Genomic DNA, 23,534 nt, shown 5'->3' with positions numbered 1-23,534 from the left:
CAAAGACATTGGAACTAACTCGCGATTGGATTCAACGCTCACCTTGAACTGCATAAGTCCCTTCAACACTCATGCCCTCCTTTTTCTTGCCGAAAGCTTTCAACTTGTCCTTCAAGCTCGCGCTGAATTTCCTAGTCATACTCCCACCGGCTCTCTCCACCTTACCCACCAGATTCTTCACACTGTCCTTTCCCTCCGTGATGACGGGCGCGACACCAGTAGAAATACTTCTCTTGAGATCCGAGCCTATAGAAGTCACCGCTTTGACCTTCAACTTCTCCCAGCTGCCGGTTCTGCCATGCGATTGATAGCCACGCGCTTGGTAGCCGTAACCATGCGTTTGATATCGATGCTTTTTGACTTTAGGTCGTTGCCTGGGCGTCGAATGATAGGGGTTTGGTGTGAAGGTGCTGCAGGTAGGATATGAAGATGGCCATCGCGATGGTAGTGACATGTGGTGCGGTTCCGGCGCATGCGTTGAATGCAGAGCCGAAGAAGATGTAGGGGCCCAGGACGATCGGTTCGACATAGCGGTTTCAGGCCTGAGGTGCTGATTCGTGATGGAATTGCGTGAGAACGCTCTTGATATCGCCGGTCTCTCCAAATCTTCTCCAGGTATTGGCACGATTGCCCTTCCGTAAGGAGACGATTCAATGTCCAAGTCAAAGACCCGTCCTTGCCTCCTCTCTTGCCTTGCCTCGAAGCTTCCCCGTTCATCTGTAACACGCCTCATGCTTAGCTTGCGCCTGAACTTGTCGATACTACCCACTCGGCTGCGGATACTGCCATACTTGCTGTCTTGCTTTCCTAGACGTCGTCCTTCACCATGGACGTCGCGAGTTGCTTGTTCCTGGCGAGCAAGGAAGTCCTCGATCCACTCTTTTGAGCTTTCATCGGTGGCAGAAGGCTGAACCCATTCGCTCGATCTCGCCCAGTCATGTAAATACACTCTTTCGGTGGACTTCGAACGGATGTTACTGTTCAACCTTGAATGAGCTTCATAAACTCCACCGCTCAATGGCACATTGGATATAGACTCTGGAGTACCGGTCGGAGTTGCGTCACTACTTGTACGGCTGGGCCACGTCATTCTCAATGAGTTACGCAGACTGGCGACTTCATGGAGTCTTGCATCTAGCTCGCCGATAGACTGCATACTTTGGAGCTGGGAGGATGGATGAATGTGTATAGGTCCAGGCTCTGTGTGTGACTTCGCAGAGACTAGGGAATTCATTGTCGATGCGCGCGAGGAAGGCCTACTTAGAGGCGAGCATGGATGAATAGTATCCTCCTCGGTGTCGTTGATCAACGTGGTGGTTCTCAGAGGAGGTGCAGATACTGGGCGATAAAACGGTGGTTTAGGTTCGATAATCGGAGTCAGCTCGTTCTGCGACGACTTCGGCAGAGGCTTGCGGCGAGGCATGGTGAGGGCATGGCTCTGGTGTACGGCATCTGTCACATTCAAGAATTGAAGTTTCGGAACAGCCGGGTATGTGGGCACTCCTGAGGTAGTTGAGTCGTCGTGCATTCGTATAACTTTTTGCTGGTTTGCCACAGACGGCGTCGAGGAAGAATCAGTCGTGTTGTATGAACTTTCGGCGCACGCGGGAAGCTGATCAGACGGCGTTTTGGAACGTTTCGAATCTCTAGAGATGCATCTGTCCTCGATGATTTGCGTATCTTCTGGAGATGGTAAGTCTTCCGCTTCTGTCGTGGCAGTACGTGTACCGTTCCTTTGCCTGTACATATGTTAGTGGGGCTCGACGTTGCATCTTGGGTTGCGCACTCAGACTTGGCCTGTCTCGACATTTGCACGGCTTTCAGCAAGACACCCGCGCCGTTGTCATGGTCCGAGGCATGTGCAATGTTCGCGGCATCGCCGGCCTCCATGATGATGGTTGTTTGTTGGAGGAGAGCAAGATTTACATTCTCGCAACGGACCCCAGGAAAAGCTCGTACGTCAATGAGCATCGTGTACTGGCAGTCCCACGATTGGCGACAACCGGATCCACCCGTGCCCGCGGTATCGTCGGTCAATTACTCGTAGCTGATGTGCAAACTCAGATCGCTTATGGGCTTGAGGGGAAGCGATCAGGGTCTATGACAGTCGTTTTCGGATCGAATATCCCATGGTTACCGCGGAGCGGGGTTCGACTGCGATGCGAGTCTGGTACTGATTGCGGAAGACCCTGCATCGCCTCGTCGCCTTTTGCGCTGCCGTCCTCGGATTCCGCACTGTGATAAACTCTGCACCATTGATTTTTTGTGTGTAAACCTTCGTCTACAGAGATACAATCAATCGGTGCAATCTTGTTGCTGTGGTGCAGTTCAAGATGTGTTGGTAAGCAATCAAAGATGAGAAGGAAACCCCCATATGAGCTCGGTTGTGCCTATCGGAGTGCTAGTGGAAGTCATGAAATATGGGATGATCAAAAGTGAACGCAGATGTGGAAGGTGCAGCGGGGTTATGGAAAGACATCGTGTCGGATTGGGGGTGTGGAAAAGAGCGTACCGTGGCACCCACCATTCTGTACCAATACTATCTACTTTACGCATGGGCGATAACGGAGAATGCGGGGCAACGACTGAGTTCTTGTACAGCTATGAGTGCGGGGCAATCATCGCGATCTGTCCGTGTTACTGAAGTGTGGTTACGAAAGTCAAGCTTCAACGTTCAAAAGTGCAGAGGGAGGAATATTAGTACCTAGCTAGGTATTGCGCTAGCCAACACGTGCTCGTCACGTGTGACCTTCAATGCAGAAACAGAATTTGGGAATGTCTGAGAATACGCTCATGAAGATTCCCGCCATCAAGGAAGAAAGCACACACAGATGCAGCCATAGCCTTACTGCTCCATCGCAATACTGCGCTCGTAGAGATCAGACACTACCAGCAGATTAGTTCATGCCATTCCACGCGGTTTCGGAAAGAACTTACGAGTCTGTCCGTCCAAGAAGAACCCCTCCAGATTCTTCGCCACTCGCTCATATCTAGCCAAGTCATCTTCATTAAGAATCACATTGACCTTGGCTCTGATACCCCGAACATGCGCCATGAACTTGAGGAAGTTCCCTGTTAGGCGGTCTACAAGGACAACCTCCATGTCACCACCCTTCAGCGGTCGGTTGTCAAGACGCATTACATACGTTGGCTCGTTCTCTTGGATGGCCTTTTGAAATCGCTCGGAGTGCTGGTAGAGGAAGGCCACGTGATCCGCGATATCCTCCCAGAAGCCGATGAGCGAGAGAAGCGCAACGCGACACGCTGCCGAATGGTGGACATCGATGGACTGGTGGCCGGGAAGACCACAGACACGACAGCCACCGTATGTAGGACGCGCCAATAGATTGAAGCGGTCGGGGTTTTGTGGAACTTGCTTTGTGCCGGCTGGAGTCAGCTCGCGAACGGCTACTGAGAGCTTCGTGAGCGTTTCGCGAACATAGTCGGCATCATTCGACGTTGGAGATGACATAGTGATTGGGTGCTGTGTGTTAGTGTTGCGTTGTTTGGAGACAGGAAAATCTTGTAAGAGTAATCTGCAGGTCAGTGCTTGCGAGGATCGCTGAAGTTGAGGCCGGTGATAGAGGGGGAAAAGTGCGGTTGTATGAGTAGACGGTGGACGAAGAAGGTTCGATGCAAGACACTGGGGTAGTCACGATCTCACCGCTAACAGTGAGAGAAGGCACGTGCCGGCCAAGGCAGCAGTCACACACCTGCAGATTGTTTTCTCACGGATCAAGAGACCATAGTGAATCATGTCGCCTCATGAGCATGTGCATGAAGCGTAGAATAGAACAGTTGCTCAAACCCCAGGCGTAAGACCCTCAGGGTACTTTATTGGTATAATACCAGCCGAGGTCACCACCAAGCGGTGCATGTGCGATAAGACGATTCACTCAGTGTGAAGAGGAAGCCTACTACATCTGTCCCGCCATAGCAGGGCTACCGTGGCGTTGATCAAGGTGATCGTAGTTGAGGTCGAACTCTTTCTATACTCGCGTTAGTGTCTAGTACGTCGTTCATAGGACGTGCATTGACAGAGCGGAACACATACCCTTTCTCTCCTCCAGTTCTTAACATCGAAGAATAGATACCATCCGTGTTCCTCTTTTGGCGAAATCCTGATAGGCGCCGCGAGATCTGGATCCTTCATCATCCACTGCTGGAGCTTCATGTGCCACCGCCAATCGCGGTTGTATAGCTCTTGTGCAGCAATTTCTTGCAAGATATCTCTCGGGAATTGATAGAAGATAGCTAATAGTGTCTCGGCGGAGAAGCTGGCCATTTTCGAATGCAGTGGTGGAACATTTGTTACAGTGTACGCCGCCGGTAGAGTGAAATCTGGTGGAATTACTGGCTTGACGTTGGATTCCACGAAAGGTGAACCAAACGTAGGATGTAATGGAGAATTACTAAGAAACCCATTAGCAAATGTGTTGAGAGGGCAAGGGAACGCGTACTCTGGCCGGCTCAGATCGAGGCCCAGAACTGTCAGATCTTGGCCCATAGCCAGCGAGGAATAGTCGGGGCTGTCCATAGGAATCATGGACAGAAGTCCAGGTAAACCGTATCTTTCCGAGTCCGTCATGTCCGAGAGCTTCTTGTGTAGCATATTTTGCGCGTTCGGGGAGCCGAGAACGTCAGACCCAAATGTTTGCTCGAACTGATTCTGCTGCTGCCGTTGACCGCCCGGGGCGAGATCAGCACCACCCCGCATGCTTGTCTGAGGACCTAGGGAGAACATGTTCCCTTGCTGCCCTATCCGTTGGTTTCCCTACATGGTGTGAACTATGGTACAGCAGAGTTGCATGTGGTACGTACATCTGCTTGGTTGCCTGTCCGCATGTTCTCAAATGGTGTCCGTGATGCTATCATCGTCAGTGGCTGATATGATGGCTGAGACCTCTTGCTTACATGTACCTGGCGGTGCCCTGCCACCCACAGTGGGGTTGATGCTCCGGTCTTGCTGGCTATCTGTCGGGCTTGAGAGGCCGTTCCGTGTTTGTCCGAGCCCAGGAAAGGCGCTGTTTCCATTCGCACCGAATGCCGCTGCGTTCTGTATCAGGCCAGCTCTTCGATCTTGTGGAATATCTCCGCCAGCGCCCCCTAATGGAGGGAACTCCTCGATGTTGCCTGTCTGCGGCTGAACACCCCCCAACTGTCCGACACCCCCTTGTCCTCCAAAACGATAATCATCCCCAGCACCAGAGAACTGGCTTTGGGATGAATCATCCTGTCCCTGGTTCTGCTGTTGTTGATTCGTAGCCTGTGTTGCCTGCCCTTGGCCCTGCTGTTGACCTTGGCCTTGCGGACGTCCGATCGTGTTTTGCTGGGCTTGCTGGGTGGTTCGTAGGGTGGGGTTCGACCACATCTGCTGCGCGGTAGTGTTCTGTTGCGCTTGCGGCGCGCCCGACAGCGAAGGGAATTCCCTATGGTCATCAACATTTAGCTTGTGTCTCTCAACGTCCTTCAGATTCCCAGAATCGAGCTGTGGAGTCTTTTTTCGGTACTCTCCTTTCTTTCGTTTCGGAGGCATTTCGTGTGTTGACTTACTCAAGATTCAGCGGCGTATGTGGCTGCGAGCCGCCCATTGCTTGCGCGAAGCTTGACATGGCCCCGCCGTTTGTTCGTGTTTGCGCATTCGATAGGCCTGGCGCACCCATTGGAGCTCCAAACCCCCATTGAGACGCAGCACCTACAGAGACAGCAATCAGCGATATAGCCCAAACTCGCTCTGGGGTTGTCCTCACCCATCTTGCCATTCTGCAACCTATTCGCACCGAGTGGGGCACCGCGGCCCGGATTTTGTTGCGCTTGAAACATGTTGGGGCGTATGTTTTGTAGGAATGATGCGCCCTAGCCTACACGAGAAGGGTAGTTAGTATTGTTTGATTTGGGAGTAGGTACTTGGGCGAGCGAATGGCAAGGCTGCGGCGAAGCAGTCGAGGAAGGCGCGTAGTGAATACGGCTGTGTAAAGGGATCGTGATCGTTGTAGGGCTGTTATTCGGGCGCGTTCGATGTCGTAGTCGTGGGTGGCTCCGTTGCGATGTGCGGCGTGGTGCGATTCCGATTCGACCTTGGGGTTTATGCGGGCAACAGAAGGAATGGGTGCACTTCGAGGGCTTGGAGAGAGAGCATTTACGAACCTGGTAATAGAGTCGTGATCTGGCCTTGGGCGGCTAGTGTACGTCGAGCTCACGGTGTTGTTGTATCAGTCTCGCGTACTTAGGTACGTGAAGTTGCGAGGTTCCCGAAACCGAAGTGGTGCTAACCTAATCGGGCCTGCACAGGCTTATGACGCGGGGAGCCAACCGGCCCACGGGTGGATCTTCCGTTGAAATGGAGAGCTTCGGACTGCTTAGCATTGAAGACTGCGCAGACTCGTAATTTCGATACAGATGCGATAAGCACGTAAGAAAGAATGAGAGCATGAACCCGGATTAGATGTCTTCTATGGCAACAATCAGCAACGTATCCCAACAGTAGGCACATTGATGAATTCTAGCGAAGGCCTCACAAGGCATTGGATTGGAACATCTTGACGTGAACATCCTAAGGTCGTCAATATCTGTCCATAATTGCCTTCAGTCACAAATGTGTATCGTGAAATTCGTCCAAGCACGCGAGTATTTTGCATTGATGGTAGCTTATCGTGAAGACGACACAGAGAAGTAGTATGCCGAAAAGTGTTGTCCTGTAGTATGCCAAATCATCTTCCTTTGTACGCGGGACGTACAGGACCCACACGCTGCTACCTCGAACCTTTTGAAGAGACATGCATCCATGCAACAACTGAATCCACGCTACTGATACGCTTACACGCGGAGTAAAACTTTAACAACAAAGCTATCGAACAATCACAGAAGCAAACGCTTGTGAGTCTAAGCAGGGCCTTGCTGGAATAGATGTGACATGTCGGCTTCACCGTTGATGCCGAAGAAGTTGAACCTGGGACAGAGATTTAGTGACTGCTTTCGGACAGAATCGCAACTTCGACTTACCAGTCATCGACATTCAAGCTCATAGGCACGATGGGGTTGGGCCGACCTCCGGAACTTTGACTCCAAGCATCATCCTGTGCGCCATGCTGTTGTTGGTTTTGCGACATCATCTCCATCTGTTGCTGCCAGGCCTGAGTGTTATTATGCTCGTACCCGCTGGAGATACCCGGATTTGACGGTGGGTTCTGCATCTGTGACTGGCCCCCAGAAGTCTGTTGAGAGGGCATGGCAATATTTTGAGGTTGGCTCAAGGCAGGATCTACAAGGCTGTGGTTTTGCATGGGTGACATCTGGGGAAAGTTGACTTGTGTGTCGGCAGGGAACAGCTGATCGGGCTGGAAGTTCTGCCACACTTCTTGGCTAATATTAGGGGTATCACGGGTCACCAGGAAAAGATCTGGTGGCGTTCCTGGATACGAGTATGAAGGATTGAACGGGGTCGTAGGACGCGTTCCTGACCGTGAAGGGCCCATGAATGCGTCGTGATTCTGCCGATTCATCTGCGGAGATCCAGTAGTCATCTGGGGCATCTGCTGTTGGGGTTGCAGCTCGCGCGAAGGTGTGACGGCAGGAGTCTGCGGTCTGGACCGCTCATAGGAGACCTGGGCAGATGGCGGCCCACTTGGAACAGGGAAGCCTAGATCCATGTCATCGAATTTTCGTTTCGAGGATTCCTGGGCAGGCTTAGGTGGCGGTGGTGGTGGGACCGAAGGGACCTTGTTTTTCTTGTGGTTGCGGCCGGCAGCTTTCTGCAGACGTTCTTCAAGGTGCTTGTTTCCAAGAATCGATTCGAAGAGAGTATGCACCATCTTTGCGACAAGCCACACCTTGGAGACCTCTTTAAGAGCGTCCAAACAGATCTGTAGTCGTTGCTCAGTCGCTGAGACGACAGACTTGTTAGACGACTTCATCTGGTACACGTGCATGATGAGAGCGGAGAACAAGCTGTAGACGATGAAAGCCGGAGTATACCGAATTTCATCATGAGCTCTGAGGTTTTCAATAATGGATGTGATCATGGCGGCTGCTTGGTACGCGATATTCCGTGATGGGTAGGCGTTGGCTTCACCAAAACCGTCAAGATGAGTGGCTTTTGGTGAGCCTGCTGGTGGCATGTGTGCGCGATGCAGGAGACATAAAGTGGTGCTGCGAGCGTTAGTCTACGTCAGAGTCAGAAGATGCATAGACGTACTAGTAATTTGAATGTAACAAGGCAGCCCAGAAATGATGGCGATTTCGCTCCCACTGCACTTCCGGTGGACAATGTTGCAGCCAGTCGGCAAGGGCCATGTCGCTGTGTGTCAGGTCTATGGCATTCGCCCTGCGGTGTTTCGACGCTACCGAGTATTGTTGTGATAGGACCAAGCCCATAATCTCGCTAAGCTTGACATAGTTGATGAAGAACTGAACATGGATCGGATCTGGTGGGTATTCTGCGGCGTGCTCTGTCTCGTCGTCGATGAAGTCATCTTCAGACACCATCTCGACGTCGGAATCTTCAGGGTCGATGGCAACCGGCCGGCCGAGTGCGACTGCCACTGAACGGTCCCGGCTGTACAGTGTCCACCAGATACGCTTCCACAGGCGCTTGTCGGAGCGTGTGAGCTGCGATCCTTCAACGCTGCGGTGCATGCCCGAACCCTGAGCTACTACGATAGCGACTCGGGTCCAGTAGAAAACGTTCTTGGTCACGTCCTCGGGTCCCTCCCAGTACCAGCCCATCAAGATAAGGGCTTGCACAATGGTCACGCGATCGTCTTCGAAGTTGGCATCGTATAGCGCCTTTGCGCGCTTATAGAACGTCATGGCGGCGGGGGTGGTTGAGCCACTGGAGTCCATCAACTGCGCATTGGTACACACGCGTGAGCCTGCCAGGAGTATGGCCTGCAGTAGCAGGAGCGAGGGCGGGTTCTTGGGGTCTCGATACTGGCGCATGAAGCGGCTGCGATTGATGACTGGCACGACCGGGGCCACCCATCTGAAGAAGGCTTCGACAAGCTCGTCGCACAATGCCCGTGGTGGGAGCAGGAAGGCGCCTCGCTGATGCAGTATCTCAATCTCCATGTTGTCCATCTCATTGACCCGCGCCTTCGCGCCCCGCACGTTCTCGGGCAGCGGGTAGTGGACGACATCGGTGGTGCCATAGCGGTCGTGCACAAGCAGCGACAGGTTGGAGGACTCCCCGAGGTAGGCGACGCGGCCGGCTTCTTTGATGGGGGCGCGCGCAAACTTGGGCTTCATGAACTGCACGTAGGTGCCATTGTGGGTAGCCTGTTGGGCGGCGTATTCGGGCGAGACGGTGGTGGAGGGGGTCCCATCCTGGGTGTTGTATGCGGTCGACTTCTCGCGGGGCTCAGCGGAGGTGCTGGCAGGCGAGCGGTCGTCGCTGTCGCCGCGGTCACTGCTGTCGCGTCAGTTCCATAGCACCCTGGCGGTTGGTCGCGTGCGTACCTCTCTGCATCCTTGGCCCGGGCCGTCTGCGTCTTCTTGCGCTTGGGCTGGGGGATGCGGCACTCGATGCCGAAGGCGGTGCAGTTGGTGCATGGGATCCCCAATGAGGCGGCGTCGCATCGTACCTATTGCTGGTTATGTCGCGTTCTGGCAGCACGGCGGTTCCGCGGCTGATTACTCACTTTCCTCGCGTGACAGGCTGCGATGCGTGGTGGTTAGCATTCGTTATCCAGGCCGACCGAGGTGCCGAGGCTCGCGAGCTGAACCATATATCCCACCGACCGCAATGGCTCCTCCCTCGTACCATCAGGGGCGCAGATACAGGCAAGACATGGGTCGCACTCACTTTCGCACGCCCGGCTGGCGCGTTGCCGCCGGAAAGACGGGTGTCCAGGGGGAACTGACTGCGACGACGCCGACGGCCTGGCTGGTATGAGCATGTGCTGGAGTGCTGCGCGCGACTGCAACCTACGGGGTCCCAATGCTGGGTTGCGCAGCGAGCGGCGGCGGCGCTGCTGCTGCGGGCACGGCGCTGGCCATGAAGGAGTGTTCGCCAGACATGCTGCTGTCGCTGTGCTCTTTGACGCGGTCGTCGAGGGTTGAGGTTATGATTCGTCCGCAAATGGTCGTGTTCTTTGGGGGCACGCACAGTGTGTACTAGCGCGGGCGCCGGGGTGGTACGGGAGGGTACGGCAAGGCAGTTATTACCATTGCGACACGAAACGTGCTTTTTCCTGTCCAACAGGATATTCGCTCAGACGCCAGAAATTGCACTGCTACCTAGGCTGCTTCTGGGCCGTGTCACGTTGGCGTCGACTTTGGCTTCTTTGTTGCTCGGTTGGACGGCTGCCAGCTTACCCCAGATCACGTCTCCGACCATATGGCTCGCCTCCTATTGGCGACAATCACCAGTTTCATATGCGGACCAGCGAGACAGCATGGGAAGCAACTGATCGCCGGCTCTTTGAGGAAACTCGACTTTGTGATTTGCATTCACATGCAGACTATGCTCTAAAGGGGCTGGCTTTGCTCACACGACAGCAAGTGTACTGTCAAGTCCAGCCAATACCTTAAGCATGGCCTCGGAAGTCGTCCCGTGAAGTAATCAGCTTTCCCAGATACATCAAGCGTTTCAACTCTTCCAACGTCCATGACTGCTACGCGGAACACCCTTCGCGCTTCTGTCTGAACGCTTCCAACTTGACCTCCTTATTCGCAGGACTGATGTACCTGAGCTCCACATCCCCCACCTTGTCCTTGATAACCTCATCCTCGGATGCATACAGGTACTTCTGGTGCTCGACTGGGTCTAAGACGACTGTGTCGGCGTTCTGCACTTCCATCTCAAACACCAACTTGAGCCATGTCGTGGTCTTGTCCAAGAAGGTAAAATGCGTGACTTTCCTCAGTATGCGGGTCGTTTCAAGACCAGCTTCTTCTTTGAGCTCTCGAGCAGCAGCATGCAGAATTGTCTGGTCCGTATCATCGACCTTGCCTCCTGGGACCTCCTTTTTGGTGTTAGCACCGTACGACTCGTAGCTTCCTCATTGACTCACCCAGAGATCAGGGAACGCTCTTTCCTCCGCTGCACGCTGCACGATCAGCAGCTTGCCTTCTTTGTTGAACACAATTGCGCCTGTGACGAGACAATTGTATTCGGGGTGCTGCTGGAGATAGTCCTTTTCAGATACCGCGTATTCTTGCAACGAATCTGGATAGTGGAGAGGTTTCATGATGCCACTGGAGTGTGAGTGAAGACAGGTAAGGAATGTTAGATCTGGGGCCTGTGAAGGCAGCTATGTACGCTCCGACCGTTGTTGCCTTGAGAACATCCTCAACACGTCGTGCAGGTTCAGGCTACCGCCAGACCTCAGCGAGGTACTACATAAGCAGAAAATACAGTCATCGCGTTGTCTATGGCCATGGCTTACAAGCCCATGTGGATGATGCGCTGACACGTGAGCCAAGTGTTCGCGCGTCTAGATCGGCGCTAGGTGGTGAATTCAATCCAGTGCGTCACAACATCGACGCGCCTCATCCCCATTCCCGTCGCACGGTCGCCGCCCGCATCATTCCGATCGCGAACACACTCACTCCCTGCGCATATTTCCTAATACCTTAACACACTCGCGCTGGCGCCTTGCTACAATGCCCCGCCCACCACGATCGAAAGTCGCGTCGCGCGTCGCGAAACCCACCAAACCGAAAGCTGCCCCCGCGCGCAAACAGGCGGCGAAACCCATCCCAGCGCAAACCAAAAAGCTCAGTGAGGCAGCCAATAGTTTCAGCGAAGACAGCGATGGCCTCGTTACCAAATCGAGAACAACGCGTTCGCGCAGGACTCTACTGGGGGAGAAGACACCGGAGCCTCAGGACGAGGCAGAGCTCACCATGACTGGCGCGCTGCCGGCTGAAGAAGACATCCCTGTGTCATCGATTAAGAACCGGACTCCTGCATCGAATGCATCAAAGCGGACGCGGGCCACAAGGAGCAGTGCCAGGAAGTCCGCAGCACACACATCGCCAACTGCCATCGAACCAGCACACGAAGAATCGCAGATAGAAGACGATAGCGGCTATGGCGACTTGACATTCTCTTCCCTTGGCTCAAATTCACCAGCTCACGGCACCCGCCCGCCGTCTGCCATTAAGGTCGGCGCAACACCCGCACACGAGAGATCGATACTTGCTTTGACCAACTTCAAGCGCAGAGCACGGCAGCCAAGCTTGTTGCGCATGGTGCAGCAGACTACGGACGTGGAGGACAATGATCAAGACGACTTGGACAACACGGACAATTTCGACTTTGACGACTTCCTTCCCCACGCCGAATCAACACCTCTCAACGTGCGGAAACAGGTACCGGAGGAGGAGACACGGAATGATAGCGGCACTCAGATCTCAAGCTCCGGTTCCCGTGGTACAAAGCGCAAGCTGTCGCCTGTAGTCCAAGTACCTCGCTCGTCACCACCCGTCAGTCCACAGTCTGGCGGCGATGTGGAGTCGGAGCGGTCACACTCCCCAAGCCTACCAGAAGTACTGCCGACACGTGAGGAAGTCATCGCGCAGACACAGGAAGACGATGAACCCTTGAGCGAGACGCTTGCACCTCCCATGTCAAGTAGCCCGGAACGCGAAGTATCAAAGCCGCCTCCGACCCTAGCGCAAACGCGACCACGCAGGAGAGGACGGCAGGCCAAGACACCCGTGGTGGACGAGGACTCTGATGGCGAGGAAACAGAGACACCTGCAAGGGCTAAGCAGAGGGCTAAGAAGAAGGCACAGCAGAGCATATCCACCGCGCAACTCAAAGAATTGCTACCACGTCGGCGCAATCGCTTGCGGGATCGCGATGAGTTTGAGATCGAATCGTCGGATGATATTGAGCAAGTGGACTCGGATCAAGATGAACTACAAGTGCCAACACGTCGCGTTCGTCAGAGGCAGGGGGCTGGAAAGCCGGCATCGCCAAAGGCAACAAAGAAAACAGGTCGCGCCAAGAAGACTGCACCAGCAAAACCAGCAGGGAAGTCGAGCCGAACGTACGGTCGCAGGATTTCGTCGGATAAGGAAAATGAGACAGCAGACCAGAACGAAGCAGAGACCACCGAAGTCTCAGCCATTGAGCAGTCTGAGAAGTTGGCTGCTATCAGAAAGAAGTTTGAGGAAGTAGACGCGTTTGAGCTGGAGTTTGAAGATGTGGATGCGACGACCAGCTCGAGCCCGTTCCGGTGACGGACAAGCCAGTGGGTGGGTGAGATTCGTTCTGTTCGATAGTGTGTCTTTACTGTTTCTCGTTCTGTCGACCATGACGACTGATGATGATATCCGTGGGTTTAATACACGCACATGGCGTTTGTTTGCGTGTCGCTACGCAGTAGTTTTATAGTACATGACAATGCACGATCTGTATCCAAACCATGAAGTACTGTCGTGAATGCATGGGGTGACCGAGTCAGCTCTGGCCTGCAGCTAGTCGTTATCTGGCCTTATCGTCACACGGCGCCCAGGCAGGTTGAGAAGTCACGGAGGGGCGGTGAAAGTCGAAGAGTACCCACTACTTACGTATCCAATTCATCTCAATCAATGGTGAGCCTTCTGCATGGTGCCTAGGTGACTTGGCATGGCACGTTCTGACGGTTCGGCGGCACAGTGCACGGGCGTGTTTGAATGAAGAGGTGTGGTACTCGGGGGTTACGTAGCTTCCTTCCCCAGCTGTTGACCCTCACGATACCCGAGCAACCTAGACACTGCGCTTCCGTCCTTGCTCCTGACGTCCACGCCATGTTCCCGTAACCCCATGTCATGCGGCTTCCCGACCACTCCAATCACTTGGCCTATGCAGCACCACCGTTACCCACTCCGCCTGGCGTCCGCATGCCATGAACCCCTCCAATGGCTCCTCGCTGTCCACGTCCAAGAGCAACTCGACACTGCGCCCCCGCACCCGAAGACTGATCTCGGTGGAAGATGACATCTATGCGACGAGTGGAAGTGAGAGCGGACCCAGTAGGGCCACGTCGAGATTGAACTCGCGGAACACATCTCCCACCCCGAATGCACGCACAGGCGGCGCTTCCTCGTCCCGTCTAAACGTCACTTCTGCCCCTTTATCCTCCTTTCAAAGGTCATCGGGCACCTCGACCCCGAAATCACCCTCGCAAACACTTTCCGGCCTATGGGGAAACTCGCTGGCGGCTATTCAGGGCATTGCCGCTACCGTCCTGGCCAGTGACGGTACCTCGGACGAATCTGGAAATACTCGCAGACGTAAACCGGGCCATGGGCGTCGGACGTCGACGAGCGCCCCGCCACCGAAACACTGGGGTCCTGCAGGCGCAGGCTCGCATGTCGGAGCTGGAACACACGAAGAGAGAGAGGCCATGGTCAGAGCGATGAAGCGCAAAGATCTACTGACCGCCGGTGAGCATCTGGTACCGGACTCTGTCGGCCGCATAAAGCGCAGGAATTCGGATGAACGGATCAGCGCTTCCGCACCTCCCAGCGAGAACGACGACCGAGATGCACTTGTATACATACATCACGTTCGCCCGCAGGACACGCTGGCGGGACTGAGCATCAAATACAACTGCGAGCAAGCTGTGCTACGGAAGGCCAATCGTATGTGGCCGAACGATAGTGTACAGATCAAGAAGCAAGTCGTCCTGCCAGTAGATGCGTGTGGCGTAAAAGGGAAACGAGTCCAAGGCCCGGATGCTCTCCCTGCCGAAGATCTATTACTGGGAGAGTACGGCGAAGATTCGAATAGCAAGGCTCCACTTTCAGATACTCAAGGTCTCCCTAACGGCTGGACCACGCCAAAGAAGAAAGACCAAGAGAACGACTCCGTCCCCTCATCTGACCCAGAGACACCATGGACACATGATTCATGGGTTCTTCTGCCTAATGACAAACAGCCCACACAGATTGGCCGCATGCCACGAAGAGCGCTTGGCTTCTTCCCACCCGCTCGACGAAAGTCTCTCGCGTACTCCGACGCATCGACCCCCCGGGCTTCCGTCGACCTTCCACGCTCGTCCACCTCCACAAATCCGCTCACTAGCTCTCCCTCGCAATCCGTTCGACCGCGCGCGTCAAGCAACCTGTCATCCGCCTCAGCCCACAGTCGTCAAAGAAGTACATCAGGCAAAGCATGGGGTCTGCAAGGCCCAGGGGGTGTCGGTACAATGGGCAGGAATGTGCGAAGCCCTGGGCCTGCGCAGGATGGTCTGAACAAGAAATTCGCTCAGTACTTGCCCAATATGGCTCCTCCACCCGGACAGGAATACTTCACACCGTGGGCGCCGGGTTTGCTGGACGCAGGTGCAGGAACATCAAGTCAGTATGGCGGATCCGGTGCTGTCACTCCGCTCAGTGGCAGCGGCCTGGATTTCCAAGAGCTTGGGGGTGCTATAGAAGGATGGGTAAGGAAGGTCGGTACACAAGCACAGAAGCTTTTGAATGAGCCGGGCACACCTGGACAGGGGAAACGCAGTGCCGTACCTGTCCTGGGAGCTGTCGGCGGTGATCTGGGCGACCTCATAGAACTCCAAGATGATGCCTTTGAGATTGGAGATGACGAAAGGGACAGGGGCAGATCGAGGGCAGAGGAGACGCTTGCGTCGACCAATGAGCGCTCAGTATCGAGACCAGCACAGCAGTATCAGTCAGCACGACCAGACATCAATCTTGTCCTGAGAGATAGGACGCGAAAAGGGGAAGGCAGCAAGAAGGATTAGACAGCATTGTGTGAATAAGGTGTAAAGGTCTTGGTAGCAACACGTGCATAGCATGTTGGCTTGCTTTGGGTATCGAAGCGTTTGGCATTTCAGGGCATTTGCAATATATCATTCACAACCCCACGTCATGTTCCCAAATTCTGGTGGCTTGCTCCTTATGCCCGTTTTGTTGCTGATGTTGGTTGCGAAGACAGTTCGGAAGAACTACAACAAAGCTCTTCGTCGGGTCGCCGAAGGCCGTGCACCTCCACATTGGATCCGGACTAGACAGGCGGTGACTTATCGCGCCACTGTCGCTGTGAGGGCCGATTCCCATTATCTACTCGAATTGCGAGAGCGATATATCTAGATGTCCGCCAGAAGCGCATTAGGCAGGTGGTCATCTGCTCTGCTGCGGCATAGATCGGCATATGAAGCTGCTCCACTCCGACGATACCTCCAAACCACGCGATCACCTGCAACGTTTCTCTCCCAGGACGACCGTCTTTCACCAACATCAACCTTGACTGGAAAACATTATATCAAGCAACATTCAAGGATAGGCCGACCTCTCACACCTTCAGCTACGAGAACAGCCGCATTCGCCACGATGCATCGCTCCCCCGCCGCCATGTTAACGAAACCGATGGCGGACCCAAACATCGAGATCCGCACTCCCAGGGATCCCAACACCTTGTCCAACTATCACAACTTTGTGACACGGCACACTAGTGTAGACTTCGATATCGACTTCCAGAAGAAGAGGTTATTTGGAAGTGTGCTGCTGACGTTGGAGTGCTTGACGGATGAGGATGTGAAAGATGTTGTGTTGGACAGCAGGTATGTACACATTGTCTGCAAGACTGAATCGTTGGAATGCTTTACTAAACAAATCTAGCTTTCTTGATATCTCCGTTGTAGAAGTCGAGGGCAAAAGCGTCAAGTTCAACGTAGGAGATCGCGTGGAACCTTATGGCAGCCCTCTTACCATCACTCTTCCTTCCAAGGTTCCCAAAGGCAAGACTGTTGATGTAGAGATCAAGGTCGCAACCACTGATAAGTGTACCGCGCTTCAGTGGATGACTCCTGCTCAGACCTCCAACAAGAAGCACCCCTACATGTTCTCGCAATGCCAGGCCATCCACGCACGTTCAGTCTTCCCTTGTCAAGACACTCCAGATGTCAAATCGACATTCAGCTTTGCTCTCCGCTCGCCCCTGCCGGTGCTTGCTTCAGGTCTGCCTACCGGGGCAAGTGACTACCTGCCCCCGAAGAAGGATGGTGAGAGCGGTACCATGAAGTACACATTTGAGCAAAAGGTCCCCATGACTGTCTACCTCTTTGCTGTCGCGAGTGGAGATCTAGCGTGCGCAAGCATCGGCCCCCGCAGTACGGTATGGTCTGGTCCTGAAGAGCTCCTTGCATGCAAAGACGAGCTTGACGGCGAAATCGAGCCTTTCATGAAAGCACTCGAATCCATCGTCTCGCCCGCCTACCAGTGGGGACAGTACAATGTGCTCATCCTGCCTCCTTCATTCCCGTACGGCGGTATGGAGAATCCGGTTTGGACTTACGCCACTCCCTCTATTATCTCTGGTGACAAGCAAAACGTCGACGTCATCGCACATGAGCTGTCACATTCATGGTCCGGCAACCTGGTTAGCGCAGCAAGCTGGGAGCACTTTTGGTTGAACGAAGGCTGGACAACGTATCTGGAACGCAGGATCGCTGCTGCTCTTCATGGAGAGGCACATCGCCACTTCTCTGCCATCATTGGTTGGAAAGCTCTGGAGCAAAGCATCGAGAACTACGGCGAAGACCACCCCTACACTAGACTTGTTCTCGATCTCAAGGGCCAAGATCCTGATGACGCCTTCTCTTCCATTCCGTACGAGAAAGGTTTCCACGCCCTGTACCAATTTGAGCTGCTTCTCGGAAAGAAGAAGTGGGATTCTTTCATCCCCCATTACTTCGACACTTTCAAGTTCAAGTCCGTTGACTCATACGACTTTAAGAGTTGCCTCCTAGAGTTCTTCGAGAAAGACGCAGAGAGCAAGCAGAAGCTGGACAACTTCGACTGGGACAAACTGTTCTATGCACCGGGATTCCCTGTCAAGCCAGACTTTGACCAGACTATGGTAAAGAGCTGCTACGAACTCGCAGACAAATGGCAGGCTTTGATATCCTCCGAATCCAACGACTTTAAGCCCCAAGCCTCTGACATCGAAGGCTGGGTGTCAAACCAGTCCGTGGTCTTCCTCGAGAAGCTTCAATCTTTCGCTTCGAAATTCTCAGCCGACAAAGTACACCTGCTCGGTGCGACTTATGGCTACAACGACACTCAGAACATTGAGGTTCTGTCTCGCTATCTCAACATCGGGCTCATGGCCAAGGCACAGGAGACTTACGAGCCTGCAGCAACATTGTTGGGCAAGATTGGGCGTATGAAGTTTGTCCGGCCCATGTTCAGGCTCTTGAATGAGGCGGACCGCGACTTGGCGGTCAGCACGTTTGAGAAGAACAAGGACTTTTACCATCCGATCTGTAGGCAGATGGTAGAGAAGGATCTTTTTGGAGAGGAGAAGAAGTAGAGACGGGTGCAATCATCAAGAAGTAAAAAATAGCTACAGTGATGTAAACATATGTAAAGGCTACATATGAAAATTGAACAAGTGCAAATGAAAGTAAATTTGTTATTGACTTGTGGTGTCGCTATGTATCTCATGCCAAGAAGTCTATCGACATCGGCACACCAACAGCTCGTGACTATCACACTTCCATCACTTCCAGCCGTCGGAGCAAACACCGAAACAGAACATCAGAACTTCGGCCTTGCATCACCGAGACCGGCCTACCTCACCCCGTCACCATCTCGCGTCGAGGCAACCTGTCATTCATACCCCACCGGCATACCGCATCCGGCACTCCCGATCCCCGCATCCCGCAATCCAGATTCTAGCTCACATCCTCTGCGGCGTCACGGCGTCTGTTTAACCCCTCATTCAACCGAACCGCCGACCCAACGCCCCCTGCCTTTGCCAACCACTGTCGCGAATCGTATATAACACGTTGCCTCCTCCCGGCCGCCGAAAATGGCCCCTCCCAAGCGCGCTTTGTTCTCTCTGAACCTCGATACAGACGCCGACCACGTGTACCAGAAAGTCGAAGACCACAGTAAAGACGGGACAGATAGAGTTAAAGTCATTGAAAGCAAAGGGCCGACACACGGACATACGGATCTGAGCTACGTGACGAAACCGTTTGAGAAGACAGTCAATCGCGCGGTCAACGAGGTCATTGAAGGAAGCGGACGGAAAGTACATTCCGCAGAGGGTCACGTATCGTATTCGACAAACAGAACGGACCGACGAAGTGGCGGAACAAGAAATCAGGACGACGAAGAAGAACGCGATCGAAGCCGTTTGAACGTTGTCAGCAAGACGAAAAGAAGGAACATCGAGAAGAAGTACGATACTTCTGAACTTTAAGAACCTCCCTACACGCACGCAACGCGTCACACATCAGCATCCACCATGTCATCAGACCAGCAACCCCTCCGCATAGCCATTGGCTGCGACGACGCGGGCGTCTCGTACAAGAAAGCCATCATCAAGGACCTCGAAGCCGACTCGCGCATCGCCTCCGTGACCGACGTTGGCGTACCTGAAAACAGCGACAAAACCGCATACCCGCACATCGCCGTCGATGCTGCCAAGCTCGTCGCAGAAGGCAAAGCAGACCGCGCTGTTCTCATCTGCGGTACTGGTCTTGGTGTTGCCATTTCTGCGAACAAGGTGCCCGGCATTAGGGCTGTAACGGCACATGACTCTTTCTCGGTGGAGCGCGCCATTCTGTCGAATGACGCACAGGTGCTGTGTATGGGCGAGCGAGTTATTGGCATTGAACTCGCCAGGCGGTTAGTGAAGGAGTGGGTGGGGTACCGGTTTGACAAGGGCAGTGCGAGTGCGAAGAAGGTCCAGGCTATCATGGATTATGAGAAGCAGAACTACGCGGGGTTGGTCAAGGACCAAGCTGATGCGAAGGGCTGTTAGGGTATCGATGAATAGTTCATTGTTTGTTGTAGAATATCATTGTTGATGTCACGCTCGATGTCATAATCTTCTGATGTATGGCGAGTCCTCTCCGGCAACAGCGTCCATCCACCGTCTAATGATCCGGCGTACCAAACTCCCAAATATCCTTCTCATACCCCTCTGTCAAATCCTTGTCCTGTCCATACTTCTCCTGCCACATCGTAAACCCTCCCTGAAGCACATAGACCTTTTGCTTCTTGACCTGTGTCCCGCTAGGTCCTTTCTCTCCTTCCTTCTTATCCACGGCTTCACTCTGCTCCTCAACCTCGCCCTTCGATTCCACCTTCGAGGCCGGGTCCAATCTTTCCTTCTCTCTCAGATATCTCAATGCCGCACTGGGACCCCGTTGCTGCGATAACGCGCAGTGGAAGATGACGACTTCCTTGTCTTGTAGTGTGCGGATCAGCTCGGGAGTTTTGTAATCGAAATGCGACGAAGGGACCCAGGTTGAGCCTTTGATGTGACCGCCGACGTGATCGCTGTCTCGTACCTAGATCGAGGGCGCATGGTCAGTCTTGTATATATCAGGGAAAGGTTCGTGTAGGAGTGTTTTCTCACGTCGATGACTGCAGTGTTTTCAGGCAGCGATTTGCCGGAGGATTTGAAGTCGCTGGCGAGAGACTCGCGAGTCACGAATTCGAGATCCGAAAGGGATATCGTCGACATTGTGCGGGCGGATGTGTGAGGTAATCGGCGGAGGAGAAATGCTCGTGCTTGGATCGCAGCAGGATGCTGATGGCACGATCTCGCTGCGCGGAGAAACTTGAGAGAATGCAGCGTGGAAGTTGTAAAGGAGCGGACGATTGTCAAGGGCGGGACGTGTACCCGAGTTGCAGAGCGTAGAATGCGTGAAAGTGAGTTGGAGGGGTGGTGGGGTACGCGTGGGGAGCTACGTCGCGTAGACACGTGTGTGCTCCACCCAATGGCCAGCTGCAAGTGACATGCTTGGTTATGATGGCATACGCTCTAGACCTCCATGTGGTTTTGCCGTAGCACGTCAAAAGCTTGGAAATGTCGTGATATCGTCCGGGCATGTACAGGCGCACACTTTGACCATTGCAGTGCAGATAACAACAGTTTGTATTAATACAAGACGCGAGATGAATAACCGCTATCGCTATCAGAACCAATCGTGACTATGCTACATGCCAAAGAAAACGCCGAACCACCCAACAGTCATCCTGTGGTCTTATCTCAGAGCTTAATCGTGCTTCGCGCCTCCAAAGTTGCCGTTACCCATGCCGCCCAGTAAGCCATCTTTCTCTCCCAGCTGGAAGTACGCGCCGGTATTTCCAAACCTTCTCTTCCGCCTGCTGTTGCCGAATAGTGTCGCGGCAGTGAAGAAACCGACGAACATGCCGAGCGAGATGAAGGGATGGTTGTTGATAAAGTGACGAGTGGAGAGGTACATGCCAGTAATGCGACCAGTGGTAGATTTGGCGGCAATCTTGGGCGGGTTCGAGGTAACCATCTTGATAGTTTCCAGGATTGCGGCGCGAGAGAGGCGGATAGGTTCGCCGGATACGGTGTTATCCCAGTAGCGACGGTTCTATACGTGTTAGCAAGATACGTGTGAGCGAACCCGAGTGACTTACATCTTCATCATTGATGATGACGCTCTCGCCGTCCTTGACATCGACACCGTATGTGGTCCGGATCCAGCGTTCCCAGAAGATACCGTCAACCCATGCGAATGCGACTTGAGTGCGCTGGATATCATCCATGTTGATTCGGATGGATTTCGCATCTCTGAGTGCTCGCTGGTTATCCTTGTCCTCGGCTTCTTCAATGCGCAGTTGCTTCGCGTCGCGAAGCTCCTGTCGCTCAAGCTGGTAGGCAGTGTCCTGCTTGTCAATCCACTCAAGAGCCGCGCTCTTCAACTCACGCTTAGAGAGGATGAACTCGTCGGAACGGTCGCGGTTCAGTATACCAAGAACAACAAACTTGCCATCCATGATCTCGCGGGCATTGGTAGATGTCATCTCTGGGACGATGGGCAACCAAACAGATTTCATCCAGGTGAGGACCTTCTTGACGTCGCGCATTTCGAATGGTGTCCTGGGTGGGTAGTACGTAGGCTTTCCGTCTCTTGAGACCATTAATCTTGGCCAAGTGGAAATCTTGAAGCGGTCAAAGAGCTCCTTGTCATTTGTCTTGACCAACTTTGCGCGGCCTACAAGGCTGAGAGGAAGCCGCTCGAGTGCCTGAAAATCTTCCGAGGTGGTTGCGTGGTCGTAGAAATAGGTGAAGATGACTTCTTCCGTCTCCTCCATCTTCTTGAACTCTTCAGCGTTCACATCAGGCACGCCAGAACCGATCGCCGAGGCCTTCTCCGCGTAGTCAAGCAGATCACCAAGTCCACGGAGACCTCCATACTCAATGCGCTCGCCACCTTGAAAGAAGAGCATAGTCGGGTAGCCTCGAACACGGGCCTCCTTGCACAACTTCCTCTCCACATCGCAGTCAACCTCACCAATGTTGAGCTTGCCCTTCATCTGTCGCGCAAGGTTCGCCCATGTCGGCGCAAGAGCCTGGCAGTGGTGGCACCATGGCGCGTAGAACTTGACAAACCAGGGATCGCGTGTATTTGTAACGAGCTTCTCGAACGTCTCGGCGGTAAGGTGCTCGACGATGCCGGACGGGTTCGCATTCGAGGTGGGCTCAATCTTTGCAGGCGCAGCCTTGGTCGTTTGCGAAGCTGAAGGTGTGGCGCCGGCGGCTAGGTTGGTGGCTGGGCTCGCTGCCTTCTTGTCTTGGGCTTCCGACTTCTTCTCTTCCTTGACAGCCTCCTCCGTTTCCGGGCCAGTTTCTACAGATGTTGCGCCAACTTTGGGGAGCTTGGGACCTCCCTCCTTGCGTGTACCCGGTCGGAGAGTCTCCAGAAGTCGCTCTACCCAGGAACTCATGCCCTTCATGTCCTTGGAGCCTGTCTCTCTTTCCATCTCTTTGCCGTCCTGAAAGTAGATCATGGACGGATAGCTCTGGATGTTGTGCTTCTTGCAGATATCGGCGTATGCGACGCAGTCGACCTTGGCAAACTTGAAGTCATAGTATCGGGTGAAGGAATTCAGGGAATCGCCTTCGGGCTCGTCTTTTGAGAGAAAGGGTTTCGAGGTGTAGTAGAATTCGTAGATGGTCTGGTAGGTGGGCTTGAAGTGCATGCAATGGCTGCAGTAGGGCGAGAAGAACTCTACTATCCTGCGGAATGTCAGTATACCGTGATTGATCTACAGCTGTCTCCATACCAGTTGCCTTTGCTGATCTCGGTGTCTATGGTGGCAGGCCCAAGTTCTATCATGGGCGGCACCGTCTCGCCGTTGAATATTGTGTCTGGCGTCTTGTCGTCCCAGTCATCCTTCTTGGCGGTCGCCTGGGCACTCGACGTGTCGGCCGCAAGTGTGGAAGCAAACGTCGCCAGCGACAGGAGGGAATATAATATAGAGCGCATCGCGGCGATGGCTGAGGGGCGGGCTGCTCGTGTGAGGCAGCGGTCCGCACGCGAGGGGACAAGGAAGTTGTTGCGTATCGGGGGCGCGATTGGTAGAGATTGTAGGAATTACAGCGAGCCTGTGTATCACGCAGGCGTGGCGGAGGGGACGTCGCGCGTGAATGAGGGTAATCGTGTCTCCAGGGCGCATTGTCCCTGAGCCATGGGACGCTTACTAGCCAGGGCCCGCCGCTCCGGCTGCATATCGCTTGGCGGGCGCATCTTCGTCCTGACGGCATCACCACTGCGAAGCACCAATTGCGCCCCCGCCCCACCTCGCAC

General features: G+C 54.0%; 9 protein-coding genes across 9 annotated transcripts; 4 read left to right on the top strand and 5 right to left on the bottom strand.

The window, feature by feature from the left end:
• Positions 1–2,845: 2,845 nt before the first annotated feature.
• On the bottom strand, positions 2,846–3,472 carry J4E84_000404 (uncharacterized protein; the record flags this gene model as incomplete). The annotated part of the gene is made up of 2 exons (XM_049383045.1): positions 2,846–2,886; positions 2,938–3,472. 2 exons carry the CDS (start codon positions 3,470–3,472, stop codon positions 2,846–2,848), a joined length of 576 nt encoding a protein of 191 aa, XP_049248563.1.
• A 445-nt stretch (positions 3,473–3,917) lies between these two features.
• Positions 3,918–5,754, bottom strand: J4E84_000403 (uncharacterized protein; the record flags this gene model as incomplete). Its single annotated transcript, XM_049383044.1, has 7 exons — positions 3,918–3,989; positions 4,055–4,412; positions 4,461–4,774; positions 4,822–4,868; positions 4,915–5,429; positions 5,554–5,695; positions 5,751–5,754. The coding sequence occupies 7 exons, from the start codon at positions 5,752–5,754 to the stop codon at positions 3,918–3,920; spliced, it is 1,452 nt and encodes a 483-aa protein (XP_049248562.1).
• Positions 5,755–6,882: 1,128 nt separating this feature from the next.
• Positions 6,883–11,186, bottom strand: CTF1ALPHA (Cutinase transcription factor 1 alpha; the record flags this gene model as incomplete). The annotated part of the gene is made up of 9 exons (XM_049383043.1): positions 6,883–6,949; positions 7,003–8,148; positions 8,195–9,403; positions 9,454–9,578; positions 9,636–9,652; positions 9,800–9,876; positions 9,926–10,086; positions 10,659–10,961; positions 11,010–11,186. 9 exons carry the CDS (start codon positions 11,184–11,186, stop codon positions 6,883–6,885), a joined length of 3,282 nt encoding a protein of 1,093 aa, XP_049248561.1.
• Positions 11,187–11,601: 415 nt separating this feature from the next.
• On the top strand, positions 11,602–13,188 carry J4E84_000401 (uncharacterized protein; the record flags this gene model as incomplete). Its single annotated transcript, XM_049383042.1, has 1 exon — positions 11,602–13,188. The coding sequence occupies one exon, from the start codon at positions 11,602–11,604 to the stop codon at positions 13,186–13,188; it is 1,587 nt and encodes a 528-aa protein (XP_049248560.1).
• Positions 13,189–13,835: 647 nt separating this feature from the next.
• J4E84_000400 (uncharacterized protein) lies at positions 13,836–15,692 on the top strand (the record flags this gene model as incomplete). The annotated part of the gene is made up of 1 exon (XM_049383041.1): positions 13,836–15,692. One exon carries the CDS (start codon positions 13,836–13,838, stop codon positions 15,690–15,692), a length of 1,857 nt encoding a protein of 618 aa, XP_049248559.1.
• A 589-nt stretch (positions 15,693–16,281) lies between these two features.
• On the top strand, positions 16,282–18,262 carry J4E84_000399 (uncharacterized protein; the record flags this gene model as incomplete). The annotated part of the gene is made up of 2 exons (XM_049383040.1): positions 16,282–16,511; positions 16,570–18,262. 2 exons carry the CDS (start codon positions 16,282–16,284, stop codon positions 18,260–18,262), a joined length of 1,923 nt encoding a protein of 640 aa, XP_049248558.1.
• Positions 18,263–18,763: 501 nt separating this feature from the next.
• On the top strand, positions 18,764–19,723 carry J4E84_000398 (uncharacterized protein; the record flags this gene model as incomplete). Its single annotated transcript, XM_049383039.1, has 2 exons — positions 18,764–19,091; positions 19,161–19,723. 2 exons carry the CDS (start codon positions 18,764–18,766, stop codon positions 19,721–19,723), a joined length of 891 nt encoding a protein of 296 aa, XP_049248557.1.
• A 115-nt stretch (positions 19,724–19,838) lies between these two features.
• Positions 19,839–20,431, bottom strand: J4E84_000397 (uncharacterized protein; the record flags this gene model as incomplete). Its single annotated transcript, XM_049383038.1, has 2 exons — positions 19,839–20,255; positions 20,324–20,431. The coding sequence occupies 2 exons, from the start codon at positions 20,429–20,431 to the stop codon at positions 19,839–19,841; spliced, it is 525 nt and encodes a 174-aa protein (XP_049248556.1).
• Positions 20,432–20,966: 535 nt separating this feature from the next.
• Positions 20,967–23,213, bottom strand: J4E84_000396 (uncharacterized protein; the record flags this gene model as incomplete). Its single annotated transcript, XM_049383037.1, has 3 exons — positions 20,967–21,314; positions 21,361–22,963; positions 23,011–23,213. 3 exons carry the CDS (start codon positions 23,211–23,213, stop codon positions 20,967–20,969), a joined length of 2,154 nt encoding a protein of 717 aa, XP_049248555.1.
• Between the last annotated feature and the right edge of the window lie 321 nt (positions 23,214–23,534).

The sequence above is a fragment of the Alternaria hordeiaustralica genome (genome assembly GCF_023758085.1).
Source record: "Alternaria hordeiaustralica strain BMP 2776 chromosome Unknown scaffold_1, whole genome shotgun sequence".
NCBI lineage: Eukaryota > Fungi > Ascomycota > Dothideomycetes > Pleosporales > Pleosporaceae > Alternaria > Alternaria hordeiaustralica.
Note: the sequence above shows the minus strand (reverse complement) of the source record. Positions and strands in the feature narration are given on the sequence as shown.